We start from the raw sequence: 20,860 nt of genomic DNA, 5'->3' as shown, positions 1-20,860 counted from the left end.
TTTTTTTTTTTGTAGAACTTATGAAACACATTTTTCAAAGACAATGTAAAGCTATTTCAGCACATTGAAGAATTTGTAAATTCTACAGACGTGTGCAGATATAAAGCTTATTGTTTCTCAAGCAGGTAAATTATTTAAGTGGCATAATACTGGCCATTGTTTGTCTTTGTCTCCCTCTGCTGCAGTGACGGTTTAACAGCAATTTATAGATTTTACCATAGCTTGCCCACAGCCATCAACATTTATTGCTCATTGCAAAGTACGATTTTTTTATAGTCCTGATAATACCAAAAAAAACCCCCCAAAAAACGTTAAGATAGTTATTTTCTCTAGTGACATTACTATTTTCCACAAAATTGTGTCTCTGAGAGTGGTTAGGCCAGCAGTTGTGTTTTCAGTAAAACCGGCACCAGAGGCTTCATAGGCAATTTGTATGCATCATTATATGCATCTCCATAATTACTGTGCCAATAAATACCAATGGAATGGTGATTAACGTGTTAATATTAATTCAGTAGTCATATTTTGATTTCTTAATAAAATCTATATATATATTTTTTTTATCTCAAATGTTTTGAAGACACTTCCAATAACATTCCTTTTGCTTTAACCAGAGTCTGACTGATTATAGATTTTGGTGACTGATGGCAAAGCCAAAACTAATTTTTAGGGAGTACAAAACTCTGATATCAATACACTGCATTTGCTAAAACTTTGAACTTCAGAACTACTAAATATGTTATTAAATATAATACTGCTAACTCTACTAACAGTTGAGATCACTTAGAAATGTCCTTGTTATAATCAAAGCACAAAGGATTGTTCCAAATTACAGCTATGAACCAATGTGATAATAAAATGAGTCATTAATGATTTTGATGGAATACTTATGTAAGCTTAAAGGACAGTTTTCAGCAAAAATGACTGTTATCTCATTATTCTGAGACTTTCATGTTAAAGTATTTTATTTTTAAAATTTATATCACTCGTTCTCAGTCAGTGCATATGATTTGGATTTACTGTAAAAAGTGTGTTGCTTTTCTCTTTGTATGATCCTCTAATGTAACATTTTTTTATAGATCTTGGTAGAAACCATGGCCAGTAAATTAGATATTCGTCTTCAAGGATCCTCACTTAACATTGTGCAACGGTGTGGGCGTGGTCTGACTGACATCCTTAAAAGCAAATTTGGATGTGCAGCAACTATCGAAGGCGTGGATTTTGAGAGTGATATGAGCTTTGTACAGCAGAAGAGGCAGACTGTTGCCCAAGAGAAGAGGTTTTCTGTCAAGCTGCCTGCAGGTATTGAGGTGTCCGTGTGGAAGGCTGATCTCACCACTTTAAAAGTGGATGCTGTTGTGAATGCTGCCAACTCCCATCTTCAGCATGGTGGTGGACTTGCTTATGCTCTGTGTGAAGCTGGTGGTCCTCAAATCCAAAAGGAAAGTGATATTCACATCACCACACATGGTGCCTTAAAAACAGGTGAAGCAGTTATCACTACTTCTGGCTCTTTACCATGCAAGGTCATAATTCATGCAGTGGGCCCACATTTGTCATATGGTTTCACACGGTCAGAATTTTTTGATGCTAAACTACTGTTGGAGAAGACCATCTGGAGGATTCTGCAAACAGTTGAGAAAAATTGTCTGGACACTGTTGCTATTCCTGCTATAAGCTCTGGGTTGTTCAACTACCCCCTGCAAGATTGTGCCGATACTATAGTGGCAACTGTGAAAAACTACTATGAACGTTTTCACTCCCACAACCATCTTCCTAAAGAGATACTCTTTGCTAACAATGATGACCAAACAGTCACAGAAATGATGAAGGCCTGCCATAAGATTCTGGCCCCTCACCAGTTAATGCCACACAGCCTTGCAGCACAAAGCAAAGGTACTGCCAAAACATCAGACATTGCCACCCAGATTTGGAGCGTTAATCTAACACTGAAGAGGGATAACATTGAAAATCAGAAGGTAAGAATCTTACTGTTTCTTCATTATGTTTTAACTTCAGTGTTTTCCGAGTTCTTTTTACTCATATGTTTATCAAATTATCAGTGTATATTTTTATTGTTGGAGATGCAAAAAAACAAACCAAAAAGAAAAAAATAAAGGAAACAAACCAGAATGAAAGCGCATAAAAGTCATAAGAAAACTAAAAAAAATAATAATAATAATACAACTATATCAAAATACAACTAAAAATAGAAAGAACATTATACCGTAATAGTGAATTGGTGCATGCATGTTATATTTATAAGCTCCAATTAAACATTTTTAGGGCTTCTGAGCATACGTACACTAATGATCTACTATATATTTTTGTTCTAAAACTCTTATTTATAATCCTTTGTCACCTTTCAGGTGGATGTCATTGTAAACACAGCATCACCTGACAAAGACTTGACCAAGGGTGAGATCTCTGCTGCTTTGCTGAACAAAGCTGGTCGCAAAATGCAACATGAAATACGAAGTGCTCCTCAGAGGAATCACATTATCATCACACAAGGTTACAATCTGTGGTGTAAAGAGGTGTTTCACACTTTCTGTGTTGCTAAAGAACGACAGGCATCGCAAGAGGTACATTATAATTGAACATTATATTATAAAATAGAAAAAACAGAATTCATATCCTTGTCTTTTCGTTTCTTTTTTCATAACAGATCCTTTTTGATTCAGTATTGCAATGTTTAAAGATGGCAGCTACAAATGGCCACAAGTCCATCGCCTTTCCTGCAATCGGCAGTGGAAACCTTGGGTTCAATAAAAGAGAAGTTGCACACATCATGTCAGATGCCGTGGTTGAGTTTGCCAAAATGTTTACAGGGAAGATGGAAATTTATTTTGTCATATTTCCTTCAGACTCTGTCACATTTCAGGTTAGATTTAAAAAATCTTGCCTTGATTTTAAAATAATACCAACTCCAATCTGTAAGGATTAAATATATTTATTAATGACTACTTCTTTTCAGGCTTTTGAGGATAAAATAAGATCTTTCCAACAGAAGGCATCCCATTCCAGCTTTACACCTGGTAATGGCAAAATATTTCAGTTTTGTCAGACACTTTATTTACACACAGATAGACAACAGATACAATGAGTTTTTAAGATGCAGCAACCTTTGGTTTTTGTTTTTTAATTTTCCTTGTGGTGACTTTATTGTGATTCTTTATTAGTTCACAAAATGGTTAAATGATCATTATCACACTCTCCAAGTGTTTTCACTCTGCTTCCAATTACTGAAATAACTGCGCTAAAATCACGTGTTACTATACAAGCTCAAAATTCTGAAACACTTGTTTCATTTATAAACTGCCTACTTGGGAGATTGAAAACTATTTTAAAAACTGTTCTATTGTAGCTGTGTGGGTGAAATTATATAATAACCATTGTTAACAAGTCTGAAATTGATTTTTAAATGTTATGGAATAATTATGTAAAGTTTGTAAACAGCATTTACTAATTCATTTGTATTTGGTTTGTAGAACATTATCTAAATTATTATTGTAAATTGCAGCTGATGCCCTCCCACCTTCCTTACCCTGGTCACTGCCTCCATCATCTCTGGTCAATGCCAGCTGGGAGACATAAATTCTCCAGCATGTTCTTGTTCTTCCCTGGGATCTACTCCAGGGAGGTCATGTATGAACCATATCATCTAAGAGGCATCCAGAGGTCACTGTAGTCAGCTCCTCGAACCAACTCAGCCAGTTCTTTTCTATGCAAAAAGCAGTTTCTCCACACTGAACTTCTCCTGTATGACTGGGCTTCTGATCCTTTCTCTTTGGGAGAGCCCAGAAACCTTCACCATCTTACTCTTTAACTCACGCAGAGTTTGTGGCCATAGGTGTGGTATGGAGCGTAGATCTACCAAATCTGTAGTTTAGCCTTCAAGCTTTATTACAAATAGTATTTATAGCAAAGGTGTAAGTCACAATTCTTGTTTTAAAGAGCAAATAGAAAGGTGGAATGGCACTGGCATAAATCACAAGACTGTGAACCCACAAAGTGCCATTTGTTCCTGGGTTTTGCTACCGCTATTTCATTTTATAAAATTTACTTTGACTTGTCCTGCTGTTTGTTAGATTCAGGCACCAAAATTAGTTGACAGGAAGACCATTCTTACTATTAATGCCACAGTTCAGAAAGAGCCAGCACTAAAAAGAAAAAGTATGCATATCCTCAGATAGTAGTGACTCTAACTAAATGGCAGTGTTGATACTCTGGGGAGTAGAATAGTGATCAGTAAAGAAACCTTTCTTGCAAACTGTCTCTTATCAGCTATGATACCAAACAATGTCATATCACACATAATTAATAGACTAATTAAACGGTATTATACAAACTAATGGCATAAATGTACATACATCAGTTGTAACATGATTTGCAAACTTTATAGAATATCTCATTGTTAACAGCAAAAATTTGTATTTGCTTAAGTTTAAGGAACTTTTAAGTTATTTTTATTCATAAAGTTTAATGCTACGTAGAGATTGTTAAAGATAAATAAGATAGTGGTCTTTCAGTAGTGATAATGTCTCCTTGTAATCTCCACCAGCTCTGATGGAAAAAGAAGACCTCAGTTTTAACAGACGTCCAGCTCCACACATCAGTCTGAGTGCTCCATCTGAAGAGTCTGCAAGTGAGGCTGAAAAATGGCTTACACATCTTCTCTGCAAGTCGTCTCCCTGTGTTACTATCTGTAACAACTTCATCCAGCACCTCAGTGAGAAGGAATACCTGCAGCTCTCTCGTCTAACCAGAAAGGGTGTTAAGTTTGAGGAGTTTTTGACCAAGGGTCACGCCTGCCTAAATGTTGAAGGGGATTCAGTTGAGGATGCTGTAGTTGCTGCATTACAGGTGGAGGCCATGCTCTGCACTGTCCAGAAGGAGTTTGTCACAGAGGAGGAGAACGAAATGTGCAAACTGTTAGCTAATGAAGTGCCTCTTAAAAGAGAAAAAAAGACAAAGACAGTGGACAAGTCAAGCTGGGACTTCAAAGACAGAATACCTGCTATCAGAAATCTTGGTCTGTGGATATTAAAGGTACAGTGTGTTTAATAAACCAGGCCTAAAGCTGTAATGAAGCTTTAGGATTTAGTTTCTGATCACAGTTTGATTTCTTACGTTATATAAATAAGCTTTATGCCTTATATCAAAATGAAACACTTTTAGGTTGACAAAGTTGAGAACCCTGCACTGGAGCTGCTGTTTGATCTCAAGAAAAAACAGTTGGGGTGCTCCTCGTCTGAGAAAATGTTTCAGCAGATACCTGCACAGTTCTGCGAGATGGTTAGCCAAATTGGCTTCCATGCAGAGTGTGCACCACCAGAAGGTATGATAATGCTTTTTATATGCATAACATCAAAGGTACACTGGATTTAATAATTAAGTCATGTACAAATAATACTTTCTTTTTTTTTTTATCTCTTTCTGGATTCAGACCCACAATGTGGAGAGGGTATCTACTTTGCTAAGAATGTGAAGAAGGCCATGGACGTTTGGAGGGAGAATAATGATCAGTATCTGTACTTTGTTGAAGCTGATGTGCTGACAGGGAAGTCCATAAAGGGTAAACCAGGTCTCATTCTGCCACCTGCTGTAGGGAAAGATCCCCAAGTTAGGTTTGACAGTGTGAATGGAGGGTCTGATATCTCAGTCATTTTTAGTAGTTATCAAGCCCTGCCCAGGTACATCATCACCTGTAGAAACCTGAAGTAACTAACTGAAGGGTATCTTTAATGAGCATATTTACTATTAGAAAGAAATAACTGTTTTTGTCAGTCATAGACTCAATATAATGATTATTAAGAGCAAAATATGAAGGAATGACTGGGCTTATTTTTCTCATAATGTATTACTGAGTAATGGAAGCAACAAGTTATCAAAATGTATTTTATCATAGCAATACTACAAGGAGTAGAACCAATCACATGTTAATAAATCAAGATTGAGCTTAAAAATGTGTGTTTTTATATCAACAACACTGTAGTTTTTACATTGAAAGGGTTCATTTGTTTAGTGGCATGTCATGACTCCATACATTTAGACATGATTATAACAGCAAATACCACAATAAATATGAAAAGACTTTATTCTAGCTTTGCTTATCCATAAAATAATAATGGTGGTGGTGAACTCCATGATGAATGGGAGAATGAGTCATAATGGACATGAGTAGTTACAGTTTTCCTAATGTTGATGTCAGAATAAAATTACAATTTATTGTTTGTTTGAAGAATCTGGACTTGTTTTATGTTTTGTTTTTATATTTTTGTTGTAACAACATTTACTGAAATATGGAAAAACAACTATTAAACACAGCAAAGCTTCAAGTGTGTCCAGATTTTTTTTTTTACTTAAAGCTCAACAACAAAACCTGATCAACTACACAAATTTAATAAAATAAAATACAATTTAAACAACTTACAAAATGAAATACATGTATAAACATTATTCCTGTATACACGACACATGAAAAACAGAGTGAGAAGGTAATCATAACTATACAATGTCACAGTCTACTGAGCATGAAACATATTCACCTTTGACCCCTGAAACAGTTTGACAGGAAAAACAAATAGTGTGTCCGTTTCACGAAGCTTTCAGCTGCATTTCAGTTCAGTTTCACAGACATCAGCAGATGAAGTTTGCTAAGTTGGCCAGATTTACTACATGGGGCAAAACGGCATGTGAGCTCAAAGGTGTGGTTAACTTTACCAATGATTTACAAAATGTATGCTGTATCCAAACACACACACACAGTCAGCTCATTTTAATATCAAGCACAAAAATAACAATTGGAAACATTTTCATGTTTTATTCTGGATTAAATATTATCAGGATTAGCAATAAATTGTGTTGCAAACATTAGTAAATCAATTTGTGAGCTTTAAGAGTTCTCTGTATATTTTGCACCTAGAAAAAGGAACTCATAGAAATATATGCAGCAGGGTCAAAAATCTCAGTTCAAAATCTCCTACATGCCATGTTGTCACTGCGCTCTCTTTCTAAATACCAACAGTACTTTCTTTAATGCCTAAACCCAGTTTGGATTGGCTCAGTGTTTGAGTAAATCTGGGTTCCAATTTCTAACAGTGAGGATGTACTCGCACACATCATGGCTGTCGCCTCGTCACCACTCCACTGATCGCCTGCACTCACCCTTAACAGTGTGGGCTCAGAGTGTGCATCAGTGTGTGTCTACAGTGACGTTCATGATGTTATGCATCCAGTTTCATTTTAAAGTGCTGACACTTCATCCTCTCACATGCCTTATAGATTTGTGAAGTGCTGAACACAGTGATTTTCACACAGGCAGCTGTCATTGAACAACTGCCGGAGTTACATGTAAGTACTTGTGCACGATTAGTGGTCACATAACATGCACATGTTGAGTCCAACTGAACCTGGACTGGAGCAGTTCATGTAACCCTGCCGGGGTGGAGCATGCAGCAGTCTGGTCAAACAAACTGGAAAATGGGAAACAAACATACTCGGGCATGGCACAGCTTTCTTAGTGTGAGTACAGCCTTAGTGAACGTCTCTTACCAAACATTTGCTTCACATACACTGGAGAAATCCTTAATATTTAATAACCATGATTTTATTAAAATATTTTTAGCTCAAATTCTGTATTATCCATAGACTGCATGTATAAGATGGACATAGCTTCCATACTGGTAAAATGAAGCCAATGCCTTAACCTGCATTCTTTCTAATAGCCAGCAGGGGGCGACTTCTGTACTTGTAGTTAGCAGGAAAAAAAACTCAACAGATTTCAGTGGAAAAGGAGCCGTCTGACATTTGAGCTGTGACCTCGGTAAACACTTCATTAATTAATCAGTGGTATCAATCACTACATTTACATCATATCTAATACATGATGTTCAGAAAGACGATAACGGGGGCAATGACCGATCGACCCCGCTTCTGTGACACCTGGTTTAAAAACCCTAAGAGGGTCACAGTGGACAGCTGAAGGGTCCAAAAATGTGGCTTTGACAAATGTGGGTGACATCACAGTGGCTTTGTCCATCATACACTCTATGATACTACTGCATGAATTGACAGCACAACACAGTCACAGATCTTTCTAAAGAGAACAGAACGTCTTTAAAGTATGTTTGGACATCAGTGAGTGATTGCAGCTGTGTAAATGATTTATGCCTAAGTGAAAACTGAGAACAACGCACCCTGTAAATATTCTGACACATCAACAGCAGGCCGTTGGAAGCTAATCACTTCATATCAACAGAATTAACCAATGGAAACACAAAGCATGTAACACGCCAACACCAGAACAGGAACCAGTCCACTGCTACATTCAAGGAATAAAGTTACCCTGTTGTTGAACCTCCCACTCCACAACATTTGAAAATACAAGAAAGCTAGCACAAAGGTAAGAGAGAATGAGGTGAGGGTTTACTGGGACAGCTCACTGGTAACATTTGGCTGTGTGATACAGTACTTCTTCAAAAGCAGCTGCTCGTGTTAAAACCCTGGCTGAGAGAGAATAATGTGGCACATCTGGACTCCCGTGTTGATGATATTACTGAGATTAATAGTGTTAATATGATTATAAAGACCAGTGTACACATCAAATATCCAGTGTGAACATTTGGAGACAGTAAATGCTTGTTTCTGGCATTAGTAGCTGCCCTCGGTCTTCTAAAACTGCTCAAACTTAGCTTTTGTCTTCAGCTATGCTATTTACAGGACAGCTTTCACCAGTATATATATGGCTAATATACTCCGCACACTACAGCAGCAATGCATTGTTTCTCTCAGTTGGTCCCTGACTTCATCAGCTTTAAATCACCTCGCGCCCTCACTCGGCGTCACAGATACAAAACCAGATCTCTGCTGTCATCCAGGCGCAGTCACGCTCACTCTGTGCATTCAGCGATCTCCGTGCCGTCCACGAGCAGCGTGTGAATGATCCCGTCTCGTCTCTTCCCGCTGCTCACAGCTTTCACGCAGCAGTTGTGGTCTCCGAGTGTGAAGTGCGTCTCTGTGCCGTCGTCCACAAACTCACCCTGCAGGCGCAAATCGCAAAAGCGTGAACTAAGAAAGGAAGCGTCCTGTTCCAAACGAAAATAATGATCCAATATGATATCCCAAAAGAAAACAATGCAACGCACCACACAAGCAACCAATCAATTTATATTCAAAGGCAATGAGCAGATAAAACAACAACCAGGAATACACAAACAATCATCAGTAAACAACTTATGGTTTTACAATTGTAGTTAACTATTCAATATAATAAGACCAACACCCCAGATAAAATTACATATCCGAACACAAAGACAATATCCAAACCAAATTTTAATACACAAAACAAGTACACACAGCCTAATCCTTAATGTGAAAGCCTCCCATCAACATAAGCACTCTTTAATGAATCTATGATTTATACCACCTCTCTTGCAGGGTCCCCGGGTCACAGACCCCTAGTGGTCTGTTACCAAGGGAACTGCTGCTCTAATAACAACCTGTATTATGTCACTCGTGTTTTACTTACTGCAGTCTCAATATTTTGTCCGTTACACCAAACATCCATGGTGTCTTTCTCTGAAAGTAAAAAGACAGATTTTTTTAAATTAATATTTACCAGATAAGCATTTAAAAAAAATGTAAGTAAACTGGCCAACACACAGCTGCTGAGCCAGTGAGAGCAGGTTAGTGAATAGCTTTAACTTTAGGTGTAATGTTGCTGGGTGCTGGAATGAGAAAGTTTATCTGACTGTCTTGTGGTTTCCAGTCCTAGTCTGACTCTTATCTATTCTGCGTATTTAATCACTTGTAGGTGGTTTCTGCAAACTAAGAGCCAGATTTATGGTCTGCACCAGCACAGAATTCTCCGCTTGACATTATAAAACCACAGCTGACATTTGCTAAAGAGCCACAGCATTAACTTTGTGACTGAAAGGCGATGCAACGTCTGATCTGAGCAACGCCCTTGTTTGCCTTAATCTTTATCTGCATTCATCTGCTCTCTGCAGTGAAACACTAAACAGAGCTAATAAAGTTACTTTCACTGAAGGCAGGGAAGAGAAAAGACTTCAGACCTGCAGGACCACATGAGTCTATGCACAGACTGAGTCATAAAGACAAGAAAAATGGAAAATGCCTCCAATGGCAGAACACTGGCTGCTACATACTGAGTAAATGAGTAATTACACACAATTACAGCCTATTAGAGTTCGTTTCACAGAGATATTATCTTGGTGCTAATCTAATATACTGTTCATGCTGTATATTATTCCAAAGAGTTGCTGAGCTCTGTTTAGCTACTATAAATCAAGTCTTTGTTTGTTTCTGTTTCTCAACAAGAACCAAATTCAGGCTGCTCAGTTACAGCAAAAATCACAACCACAGTTATCTTGATCAACATCAGGGTAATGAATATTTAACATGATAACCTGACTTTTAATAAAAGTTGTATTTACTGTTTCTTGCCAGAATCCTTTGAACAAAGTGTTTCTGGATTAATTTATATTTTCCTGTCTGTCTCAGTCTACATGCCAAAGCATTCTTAGGCATGATACTTAACCCCAAGTTGCTCTTCGATGTGCTCATCAGAGTGTGACTGTTAGATGGAAAGCACTTAGGTGTAGAAGTGCTTGTATGAATGTGTGTGAATAGTTGAACAAGACATGCTGGATAAAGCATAGTACAAAATGTACTACATACAGTGAAAGACAAACCACAGAGATTGTTTTTAATATAAAGTTTAGTTTAATATTTCCATTCTTTCCCAGCTGGGATATCTCTGTTACAAATGCAGACAATGCACAGTGGTTATTTGCGACATGTGCTTTCAAGGCAGTTTGCCACTTGATCCACTGTAAGCAGTAGAATTATATGAAGGATTAACTCGCCCAGATCACAGACACGGCTGTATATGGTCCAAGCTTAGAGTAGTTAAGGAGCTTAGGCTCAGCTACTGCATAATATTAGAGGGTGGCTGTGAAGTGGCATAAATCACACTGTGCTAAATATCAGGTCTATATCTATCCTGACTGACTATGTAGATGAATTAAAGCTTTATGTATCTTAGATATACATTTGTATTTTATAACCTATTAAAGCTATAAAATAAGTTGCATCTTTTCTCCTATGAGATCATGTTTTGGGTTGTTGGGAGGGTTTTTTTGCATAATTTTTGCAGAATCTTGAATATAGAGCTTTTCTGTATGAATAAAAAAAAATCATAATTATAAGCTGTCACAGTAACAGAAGTAAAAGGACAAGAGCTGAATGATACAAACACTGAGAGGAGCTCACCCAGGACCACTCTGCAGTCAATGCCGTCTAAGTTGAGCAACCAGGTGCTGGTGACCTTTGACCTGTTCTCCATGTACTTCTTCAGGCTCTTCCCGTTGATCTCCAGGGTGTACTCATAGGCAAAGCCACTGACTGCATCTATATTGATGGTGGCTTTGGTGTCTGAACTGCCCACGCTGAAAGTTTCCTTCCCCACCAGTTTGAACATCCAGTCCCGTCTCAGGACCTCCTGGAGTATAAATCAGAAAATCACAGGAGCTGATGAGGCTGACCTCAGAAACACTCAAATAAACTCAAATAAATTAATAAATAAGATTAGTCCAGCAAAACACGTCCAGTGTTTCCCCGGCTAACAGTATGACTGCACACCTTTCCATCCACGTAGATGACCCTCTTTCCGGTGGTGGTCCCGTGTTCAAACTCGATTCTGTGAACTCCATCACTCAGCGCCACCTCCCAAACTCCAGCGAGATCATTAGACATCGTGAGTCCTTCAGAACCTGCTGGAGAACCAAACTACAGCGTGAACCGAAACCAAGGGCAGCTAATACCCTGTGCTAACCTCAGCTGCTATTAAAGAAATGAAAGCTAACAATGCTCGTATCTCTGCGGCTCTTAGCCCGCCGGCACGAATCCCCCCCGGCTACTTCATTACAGCAACTACAGCTACGGCGTTAGAGTATTAATAGCGAGTTATAACTGTGACAGAAACACGGCTAAAGAGCGCAGCTACAATGTTACTCTTTGTGAAATCTAAACTTCCGGTTTCGGGAGTGTTCTTTCAAAGTAAAAGTGGAAAAACGGGTGTCAAACCTCAAAGAGAATCAGAATCAGAATACTTTATTAAACCTTGAGGAAATTGTGTGGTTATAGTTGCTCGAAGAAGGAAGAACAGTAACTGTCTAAACTAAATTAAATAATTTAATATATTATAAAGTTATAAAATAGAATTACTCCCAGTATATAACACAAATTAAATATATATGCTTGAAATTGTACCGTAAACTGTGTTGTTCACACTGCACAGGTTGTGCAGATATTAAGGATGTGCAGCTACTGCAGTGTGTACTGAGGATTAGATCGAAGAGCCCACTTCTAGGCCTTTTCAGAGTGTGATTACAGCTGTGAATTACAGATAAGCTATTAATTAGTCATTAATTACTTTCTTCTTATAATAATTATTATTGTGACTAGTATTATAAAATGAAAAAATGAAATTCCTGGAAAATAACACTATAACTCTATCTAGACACATTATATAACTTATTACATTAAGGTTATTTCTCGTAAGAGACTTTTTCTACCTCAGGCTCGTCATCAACTGTTCTCTAAAAGGAGTGCTTATTAAATAAGAAACACAATTCAACAAATAATGTACACTTTTGTGCTGTCTGGACAGCTATTTAAAGGGGAGTGATATAAGAGATATCACTGAGATGTTTTTCACACCTGAAGCTCTGGTCGCGTCTATCGTGTTCAGTATACGCACCGTTACAGTTTCAGCTTTTTTTTTTAAATTTCTTTTAATGGTAGTTTTGGTTAATGTTTAACACAGTGAAAAATCTTTCCTTGAAATGTTTCTTTAATATAAGTTATTATGCTATGATGTTAACAGTGTTAGGGAGTAACGGAATACATGTACCGCCGTTACGTATTTAAAATACAAAATATGAGTAACTGTATTTACAGTTACCGTTTAAAATGGTGGTATTTAGAATACAGTTACTTTGTTGAAATAAATGGATTACACAGCGGTATTTTCCTGTTTCATATTGTGGCGGGTCAGGACTGTTTGGGTTTTGTTTGACAGCTACGCACGCTCTCTGCGACTGTGTGTTTCCTGGGTGAGAGAGCTCTTTTTGTTGTTGTTGTTGTTGTTGTTGTGCTAAGCTATGCCGAGCAGTTTGGTTAGCGGCAGTGTGTTTCTGTTGGAAAATAAACGGCTGTGATTTAATATGAATGCAATAGGCAGAGTGTTACAGGCATAGCGCTAAAGAATGTAGCCTCATGAGCAGTGTAGTCCGCGCTGCAGGGAGAATGAACAACCATACCCGTTATGTGTCTGTGAGCGACGGAGGGAGAAAAAGGAGAAAAGTACGAGTTGTCATCGAGCAGAAACGGGAGCTGGAAGCATGTAAATATAATAATAACCACTGCAGCCAAAAGCCCAGTTGTAAGTAAGCTATTAAGACTGGACTGTACACTGTGTTCGTGTTTTCCTCCGAAACAATAAGTTCGTTGGAGCAGCCTTTCAACGCCTCTCTCTGTCTCTCGTCTCTCTCGCAATCAAAGTTGACACAGACAACAAAGTAAAGCTATTTTTCTGCTACGAGCCCAACACGAACCCGAAGTATTAGCCAGAGGTCCTTTACTACGGTTCGGAGCCGCGGACCTTCAGTAATAGTAATAAATCACACAGCAATATTAGATTCATGTAGTTGTAAAAAGTATGATAATATGTTAAGTAATCTAAAGTATTCAGAATACGTTACTCTCATTGAGTAACGTAACGGAATACGTTACAAAATACATTTTGGGGCATGTATTCTGTAATCTGTAGTGGAATACATTTTAAAAGTAACCTTCCCAACACTGGATGTTAATAGCCTCGCCCATCTGATGTCACATGCACAAGGAGCAGAAAAATATTATAATGAATATTTAAACTATTAAACTGGTTGCTAAGAGAAAAAATTAAAAATAAAATTGGGGAAAACTGTGTTAAACTGTCTTCACATTGAAACACTTACTAACGCTGTTGTTTTTAAGTATTTAAAGACCCTTAACTGCGATTGTTAACCACTTTAACCAGCACACATAAAAAAAATCAGCATTCACGCACTTATATTTTTTCATTTACAGCTTGACGCAATTTCTGATTTCACAGTAATATGAGAAAATTTTATCATATGGGTCATATGATTGTTGGATTTTTCTCTGTACCTATTATTATAGGATATACTGTACAATATAAAGCGCCTTGGGGCGACTGTTGTTGTGATTTGGCGCTATATAAATAAAATTGAATTGAACGTAGTTTTATTTTGAAAATAAAGCGGAAGTCTTACTCCAATAGTAACGCACTCTGCTGCAAGCTTGATCACAATTTGTGGGTCTGACCGCTAACGTTATCTTCTGCGCTGTGAAAACATGACCTCAAACGCTATCTGGTGGAATACGATCCACCATTACAGCTCCATGTTACCTGCCCGGTCCTGAGATGCTCCCTGCAGCTCCGCGGCGCTTTAAAAATGGCCCAGCAACCACTTTAACGCAGTTTTTCCACAGCTCCTGCGGACAACCAACAGATGAGCTGCGGCTATGCTGTTACTATGGTAACATGGAATCGGCCTACGCGCAGGCTTCTCCCCGCCCACTCCGGAAATAGCAGTGCAGGTACCAGATGTGTTTAGGTTGTAGGATTGTAGGAGCAAAAGTTCACGACATATTATATATCGTTCAAGACTTTATTTCCACGTAAACAGACCTGGAAATAAAGTCTGTCATGCAAAAATAGAGTTTGTACAATTATAGCAAACATAAAATTCAAGAGTCCGAACTTTTGTAATTTCTTTAAGTATCTTCAGCAGTAGTTCTCCAGGGTTCTTCTGAAGGACATTCAGAGCTCTTTCTTTGTCTCTGCCTTTGGTTCTGTAATGATGATCTTTTCTGCTTCAATAACGTAGAGGCCCAGGCTCTGGTTAAGCCCATCCATGAAAACACTACTAAATTGGCAGTGTATGTTTTCTTTATTTCTTAAGATCATCGGCTTCTCTTACTGAGACACACTGCACACCATGCTGAGGTATGCCAAAGATTCAGCTAATAGCTCTTTAGGACTTTATTGGTGCAAAAATGCTATTTTATGTCTGTTGAACTGTGATACCTTGGCTTTTTTTTTTTTTATAGATTCAGATAAAGAAATGGGCAAAGTATGTATTTTTCTGACAACCTGCTAGTAACAATGTACCTAAATGTTATTTAAAATCTCCAATCTCCAGCAAATAACTTTGAAAGACCAACATCAACTACTGAGCACTGTAAAAAAAAATGATAAGAAAGTCTGGCTTCTTGGGAATAAAATATAAAGAAACAACTGGTGGCTCAAGATTTTTGCACAATACTTGGTATAACACATGAAAAGAAGGTTGGATTTTATAGTCGGACAAAAGTTCTGTTGTTTGTTTGTTTTTTGATGCAAATGGTTAATCACCAGATAAAATTATTATTTTTATTTATTTGTTTATTTATTTTTATTTATTTATTAAAAACACTGCATTGCAACAACTCTCACAGTGAACACATACCTCCATCTTCCTTTTAGCTTCTTTTTCTTGTATATCTCATTATTTTGTTTGTTTTGTATTCCTGACATTATTTGCATTTTTCAGCTTTTCTTTTTAGTTAAAATATAGATATATAATTATATATATAGCACATCAAAAATATATAAGACAAAGCACATCAGCGTGTCCTGGAAACAAGGCCACCCGTGAAGGACAGCTCACATATCAATACACTAGAAATAGCCCAGTAGTTAATAGTTAATATTTTAGCACAACATTCTGGGGATCTGGTACTCCTCCCCTCAGACATTTGACCTGCAGGGGGGCAAAACGCTGATGAACTTTTGTGTGTTGATTTGTGCAGCAAATGTTTTTTATTTATAGTATTAACATAGTGGAATAAAATGCAATGATGTTTTGTTTGTATTTTGTTTTGCTTTCAAACAAGTTGTGTGGGATTCAGAGCATCAGTGTGTTTTCTGTGATTAGCGTACACCTGTGTTTTGAAGTGACTGTTTTCATGGTGTTTTTGACTATGTTGCAGAGGCTGACTAAAAACAAAAATGTCACACAATATCGATTTAAAATTATTACGCAGATAAGCAAAAATAAATTCCTCTGAATATGGAAACGATGCCTCACCACTGGCATGAAAAATGTCCTAATATGGGACATCCTCCTTCTCCTTTTTCATTCTGCTTCTCTGTGACTAAGGTCACAACTGTGCAGCCTGTGTGTGTGCGTGGGTGTGTTCTTGTGGTAATTCCTTTTACCACAAAGTATATTCAGCTCCAGCTCCAGATTTATGCTTTTTGTGCAGTCTTGCCTCTGTGCATCACCACAGGGTGTTTTAAGTCTAACAAAAAATCAAGATATGATTGAAGTTAATTTAATAGTTTTACTAAAATGATTGTATTAAGTATTGTGCAATTTTTACCCCCCACAGACACACACAAACACACACGTCATCTTTAGAGGCTCAAACAACTTTACTTTTTTAATCCTTGGATTAAAACCCTTTGCTAACAATGAGGGCCTGAAGTCTAGAACATGCATGTCACCAAATGCTGTCTTAATTGTCTTGAGATTAAAATATGCAACTTCCTCCCATTCTGCCTTTTACTGCAGCCACTTTCAGTTCCTGCTTATCTGCGTTAACCTCTAGTGTCATGATGATCCACACATTTGTTATTAGGAAGTGTTTTTTCTGTGTAAGTCCAGGGGCAAATGCATCTGTTCTGTTAACTAAAGGAAGCGTTGATTACATCTAAGAGCTCTGAAAGTGAGGAAGCACCTGTAAGAGCTGGTTGAACTCTTGAACCTAAGCTTTGTTCATTTTTTTCTGTTTTTATTTCTTAACCTTCATGTGCAAGTCTTCTGTCAAAATATTCCCAGTAATTTAATTCCAGCAGAATATTTGATGCACTGCTGCCCTCACATGCATTTTAGTTACTTTTAGTTAATTATTAGGCTGTTCAGGGGTTAAAGTTGGCAGTGCTGAATGCTGTTGGTTATCTCAAAATACAGCTCCATCTCCTAGAAGAAAAGCCTTACAGCTGGTGGGCCTGCTCCACATGTTTTTGGAAAAAGTGCTTTGAAACCATCACATGTGTGTTTACATGTGATTGATTCTGTTACAAAACTCCAACAGAGTGGAGACTGTAGTGGGGGCCTTAAATCTGAGATCTGCAATAAAGTTTCATTTTGAAGTCTGCCTCTTCGAGGAAGATCTCTATCTTTAGGAATTTTCAAAAAGATTTTCTGCCACAGTGCTGAACTTTCCTTTGTAATATACTCAAATGTCGATTTAGTCACTTTATTAGGTTGTGCAAAAGATGATTGTTCGGGTAAAAATACCTCTTAGACAGCTTGTTCATTCATCAAGACGCAGAACCGGAAACAGGGAAATGGCCAGACTACCACAAAGTGTGAGACGATGGTTATTTGAGTTTAGCTGCAGACGGAATTTGACAAATATGCTTGAATAGAAACAAATCTGGATATACCACATTTTCCTAAACGCATATTTAGTAGTAACACAAGAATAAGCTTGCATAATGGAGACATTTAATTTTGAAGCACAGTGCGGTGCACATATATCATGCAGTTTTAATTTTGAAGCAACACTTTGCAGACTCATTCGCACATCACTTCACACCTTCAAGTAAAAAACAGAGTCAAAGAAACACACATTGGTTTGATCATGCAAGAAACAGCTTCTTGGACAAAACAGTATCTTAGCACTGATTACAACACAAACTATCAGTTTCTACAGAGTTTCTGTTACTTAAATGAAACCTTTTCATCAAAGAAACAAACACAACTTGTTTTTGAAACAGATGGCAGATTTCACCACTGCTTCTTCCTGTGTGAAAGATAATATCAGACTGAGACTTTTTTTCTCCACTACTGCGTAGAATAAGGTAAAAATATTTACTGGACAGCCTCAGAATAATGTGCACAATATCACATCAACACTGGATTTTTAAATGTTTTTATTCTTAATGAACAAACACACTAAAGCGTCATTAGAACATGTACAGCAACAATATTTTTGTGAATGCTCAAAGCACAAAACCTGTCAAACTAACATTTCTATACCACTTTTATGGTTTTATTAAACACTTAAAGTGATTTACAGCACAAGTTAACATGAATATCTGTGGGAGAAAGCCAGTGTGTCCAGAGGAAACCCTGGCAGACAAGGCAAGCTCCACACAGGAAGGCCCCGACTTTCTTTCTCAGAACTCTCTTGCTATATGACAGTGCTAACCATGTTATCTGATTCTCTTTTTAACTTGAACACCTGCGTTCTTTTTCTCTGAATTCTCACTGCTTAGATTCAGTAATCAATATTCGTGCTGAAATAATACTTCAAAAGTTACACCATACATTACACCACGAGAGATCCAGGTGAGGCACTGAACTCACTATTTTATTTCAAATCTGGTAGCAACATTGTTACTAATGAACCAAGTTCATTTTGGGTATTGTTTGGAAATTCTAGTAATAGAATGGAATGAGTTAAACTGAGAAATACTGACCAGTTATTTAGAAAACAAAATCCTCCTGTTAACCAAAGAAACAGCTGAACTGGCTGTGTGAAATGCTAACACCCAGAAACATCTGCATATTACTATTTTTACCACCAGATTTCGTTCTACACAGATGTTTTCTCCTGTTTTCTATTTTATCTTAAGCCAAGCAATGCTGCTTTCTGCTACCTTTTCAATCTCAGCAAAAGAAAGAAAAAGACAATTCGCTCCCCCGATATCTGTTCCTGGAAATTCACACGACTTGCAAAAGCAGTTATGGAGTAAAAAAACGTGACATGTCTAGTTATTACTTTCTCTGAATTTGCTATTTAGGGCTGATGGTGTATATGTGGTTTGCATCAATGTACTTTCTGGATCTTTAGTACATTGCACTTTGAGGACATCTGACCAGTTGAAGATGCATTTTAAAAAATGACCACCACCTGAGCCTGTAAATAATCATCCATCAGGGCTTTTTTACATTGTGACTGAGGTGTTTCTGGATCTTAAGCTGCCTACACTGCCAGCAGAGCCCTTCCTGTAAGCCATCTGGAGCCTCTTGCTGATGAGGCCGTGTCTGTAAAGAGCTGAGAGCAGCTGGTTACGGAACTTCTGCCCAACAAAGGCGTACAGCACCGGATTCACTGCACAGTGCATGAAGGCCAGAATTTCGGTGACACTCAGCATGGCAATCACTGTGTAATGAGTTTCACATGTAGTCAGTTCCAGAGATCCCCCCTGTATGAGTGTGTCAATCAGTACAGTGACATTATAAGGCAGCCAGCACAGAATGAATGCCAGCACAATGGCCAAGATGACACGCATAGCTTTGTGCTTTTGTTGGTTGCGTGTGTGAAACAAAGTCACCACAGTCCAGCCATAGCAGACAGCCATGACCACCAGAGGCAGGAAGAAGCCCAGTGTATGCCGCAGAACGCGTAGAGTCACTCGCCAGCGATCGCTGCTTTCACCAGTAACGTTTTCAAAGCAAATGGACACTCCAAATTCAGTATCTATGCTCTCCCTCTTAATCACCACAGGTAAGGACAACATTACAGCCACCAGCCACACAATACTGCAAATAACTTTGACCAACAGGTGATGGGAGGACAGGACCCGCGTAGCTCTGACAATGGCAAAGTATCTGTCCACACTGATGCATGCCAGCAGGAATACGCCACTGTACGCAGATGCCTCCTGAAAGCCTGAGAGGAGTTTGCACAGGAAGTTTCCAAAGATCCAGCCAGCATTACATTTCACAGCCCAGAACGGCAGGGTAAGACAGAAGAGCAGGTCTGCAATCGCCAGGTGCATCAGGTAGATGTCAGTGCTGGTTTTACTTTTCTTCATATTGAAAACGACAAAGACAACAACACTGTTACCTACGATGGCGAAAACAAACACGATAATGTAGACGATGGTCATCCCCATGTTGTTAAATCCAGGCACTGTTTTATTGCAAGGAGAAGATTCTGAAATAATTTCTTCATCCTCGTCATAACTGTAATTTAAACTGAGATTGCCCAAATTGGAGAAGACCTGCAGGCGAGCAAAACATAACAATGTGTTAATACTAGGATACAGGTGGAAATAGTACAGTGCAAAGTAGATGGTGCTTATTGCAACTATTTTAGTCGGTAGTACTAAGATGAAGACAAGTTAACAATAAAGCAGCAAGTTGCAGTCATCATTGTGTCATAATATTTAGAAATAAAATTTGCAAGAAAACCATTTCTTAGTCTAGCACACATCCATAGTCCCCTTTTCTTTTGCTCACATTCACAACAAGTGCACCAATGTCAAAGATATCCACTGATTACCTCTGATCCTTTCACAGCTTGATTGGTGAGAACAAAGCACTTCAAAACAAAAAGTATGAAAAGTTGTTGCTCCATCGTTTCTTTGTGATGTGCACAAGTTGAACACCTTGTCAGGAGTGTTGTTTTTGCTCAGAGGTGTGGTTAAAGTCCTTGTGAAATGGTTGTGCAGAGCTGTGTTGCTGGTGCTTTATTAGCAAATTGTTCAGCTCAAGGGAAGTGGGCAAACCCACACACACTATCTGCCTGTGGCGATCTACATGAATAAGATGACAACAGGTTGTCTTCTAAACCATTTTGACAGATCTTTCAGGTAAATGTCAGACAGGAAACATTATACCAGTGAGGCACTTTATGTAAAAGTCACTTTGTCTAATTTGATCCTTTGGCAGAAAATGTAGATAATTTAAACTTTAAACTGTTT

General features: G+C 38.1%; 3 protein-coding genes across 4 annotated transcripts in view; 1 reads left to right on the top strand and 2 right to left on the bottom strand.

Annotated features, from left to right (window-relative positions):
- Positions 1–6,331, top strand: part of LOC102302908 (protein mono-ADP-ribosyltransferase PARP9) — a 7,131-nt gene extending 800 nt beyond the window's left edge. The window contains exons 2-8 of the mRNA XM_005944107.3: positions 1,080–1,979; positions 2,370–2,585; positions 2,669–2,884; positions 2,978–3,038; positions 4,565–5,052; positions 5,182–5,341; positions 5,450–6,331. Of these exons, the coding sequence (XP_005944169.1) occupies positions 1,095–1,979; positions 2,370–2,585; positions 2,669–2,884; positions 2,978–3,038; positions 4,565–5,052; positions 5,182–5,341; positions 5,450–5,727 (2,304 nt within the window). The 5' untranslated portion in view covers positions 1,080–1,094 and the 3' untranslated portion in view covers positions 5,728–6,331. The remainder of the gene's footprint in view (positions 1–1,079; positions 1,980–2,369; positions 2,586–2,668; positions 2,885–2,977; positions 3,039–4,564; positions 5,053–5,181; positions 5,342–5,449) is intronic.
- Positions 6,332–6,372: 41 nt separating this feature from the next.
- Positions 6,373–14,625, bottom strand: LOC102304028 (fas apoptotic inhibitory molecule 1). 2 transcript variants are annotated; one of them, XM_005944111.3, is made up of 5 exons: positions 14,504–14,625; positions 11,668–11,801; positions 11,299–11,527; positions 9,533–9,582; positions 6,373–9,044 (listed from the first exon to the last, which is right to left on the bottom strand). In XM_005944111.3, exons 2-5 carry the CDS (start codon positions 11,779–11,781, stop codon positions 8,895–8,897), a joined length of 543 nt encoding a protein of 180 aa, XP_005944173.1. In that variant the 5' UTR covers positions 11,782–11,801; positions 14,504–14,625; the 3' UTR covers positions 6,373–8,894. The 2 variants fall into 2 exon arrangements, with proteins under 2 accessions (XP_005944173.1, XP_005944174.1); XM_005944112.3 differs by having other exon boundaries at positions 11,668–11,798.
- A 2,352-nt stretch (positions 14,626–16,977) lies between these two features.
- Positions 16,978–20,616, bottom strand: cxcr2 (chemokine (C-X-C motif) receptor 2). Its single transcript, XM_005944113.3, has 2 exons — positions 20,440–20,616; positions 16,978–20,158 (listed from the first exon to the last, which is right to left on the bottom strand). The coding sequence occupies exons 1-2, from the start codon at positions 20,512–20,514 to the stop codon at positions 19,097–19,099; spliced, it is 1,137 nt and encodes a 378-aa protein (XP_005944175.1). The 5' UTR covers positions 20,515–20,616; the 3' UTR covers positions 16,978–19,096.
- Between the last annotated feature and the right edge of the window lie 244 nt (positions 20,617–20,860).

The sequence above is a fragment of the Haplochromis burtoni genome, unplaced genomic scaffold, assembly GCF_018398535.1.
Source record: "Haplochromis burtoni strain Fernald_Lab_line unplaced genomic scaffold, NCSU_Asbu1 Contig_386, whole genome shotgun sequence".
In the NCBI taxonomy this organism is placed as follows: Eukaryota; Metazoa; Chordata; class Actinopteri; order Cichliformes; family Cichlidae; genus Haplochromis; species Haplochromis burtoni.
Note: the sequence above shows the minus strand (reverse complement) of the source record. Positions and strands in the feature narration are given on the sequence as shown.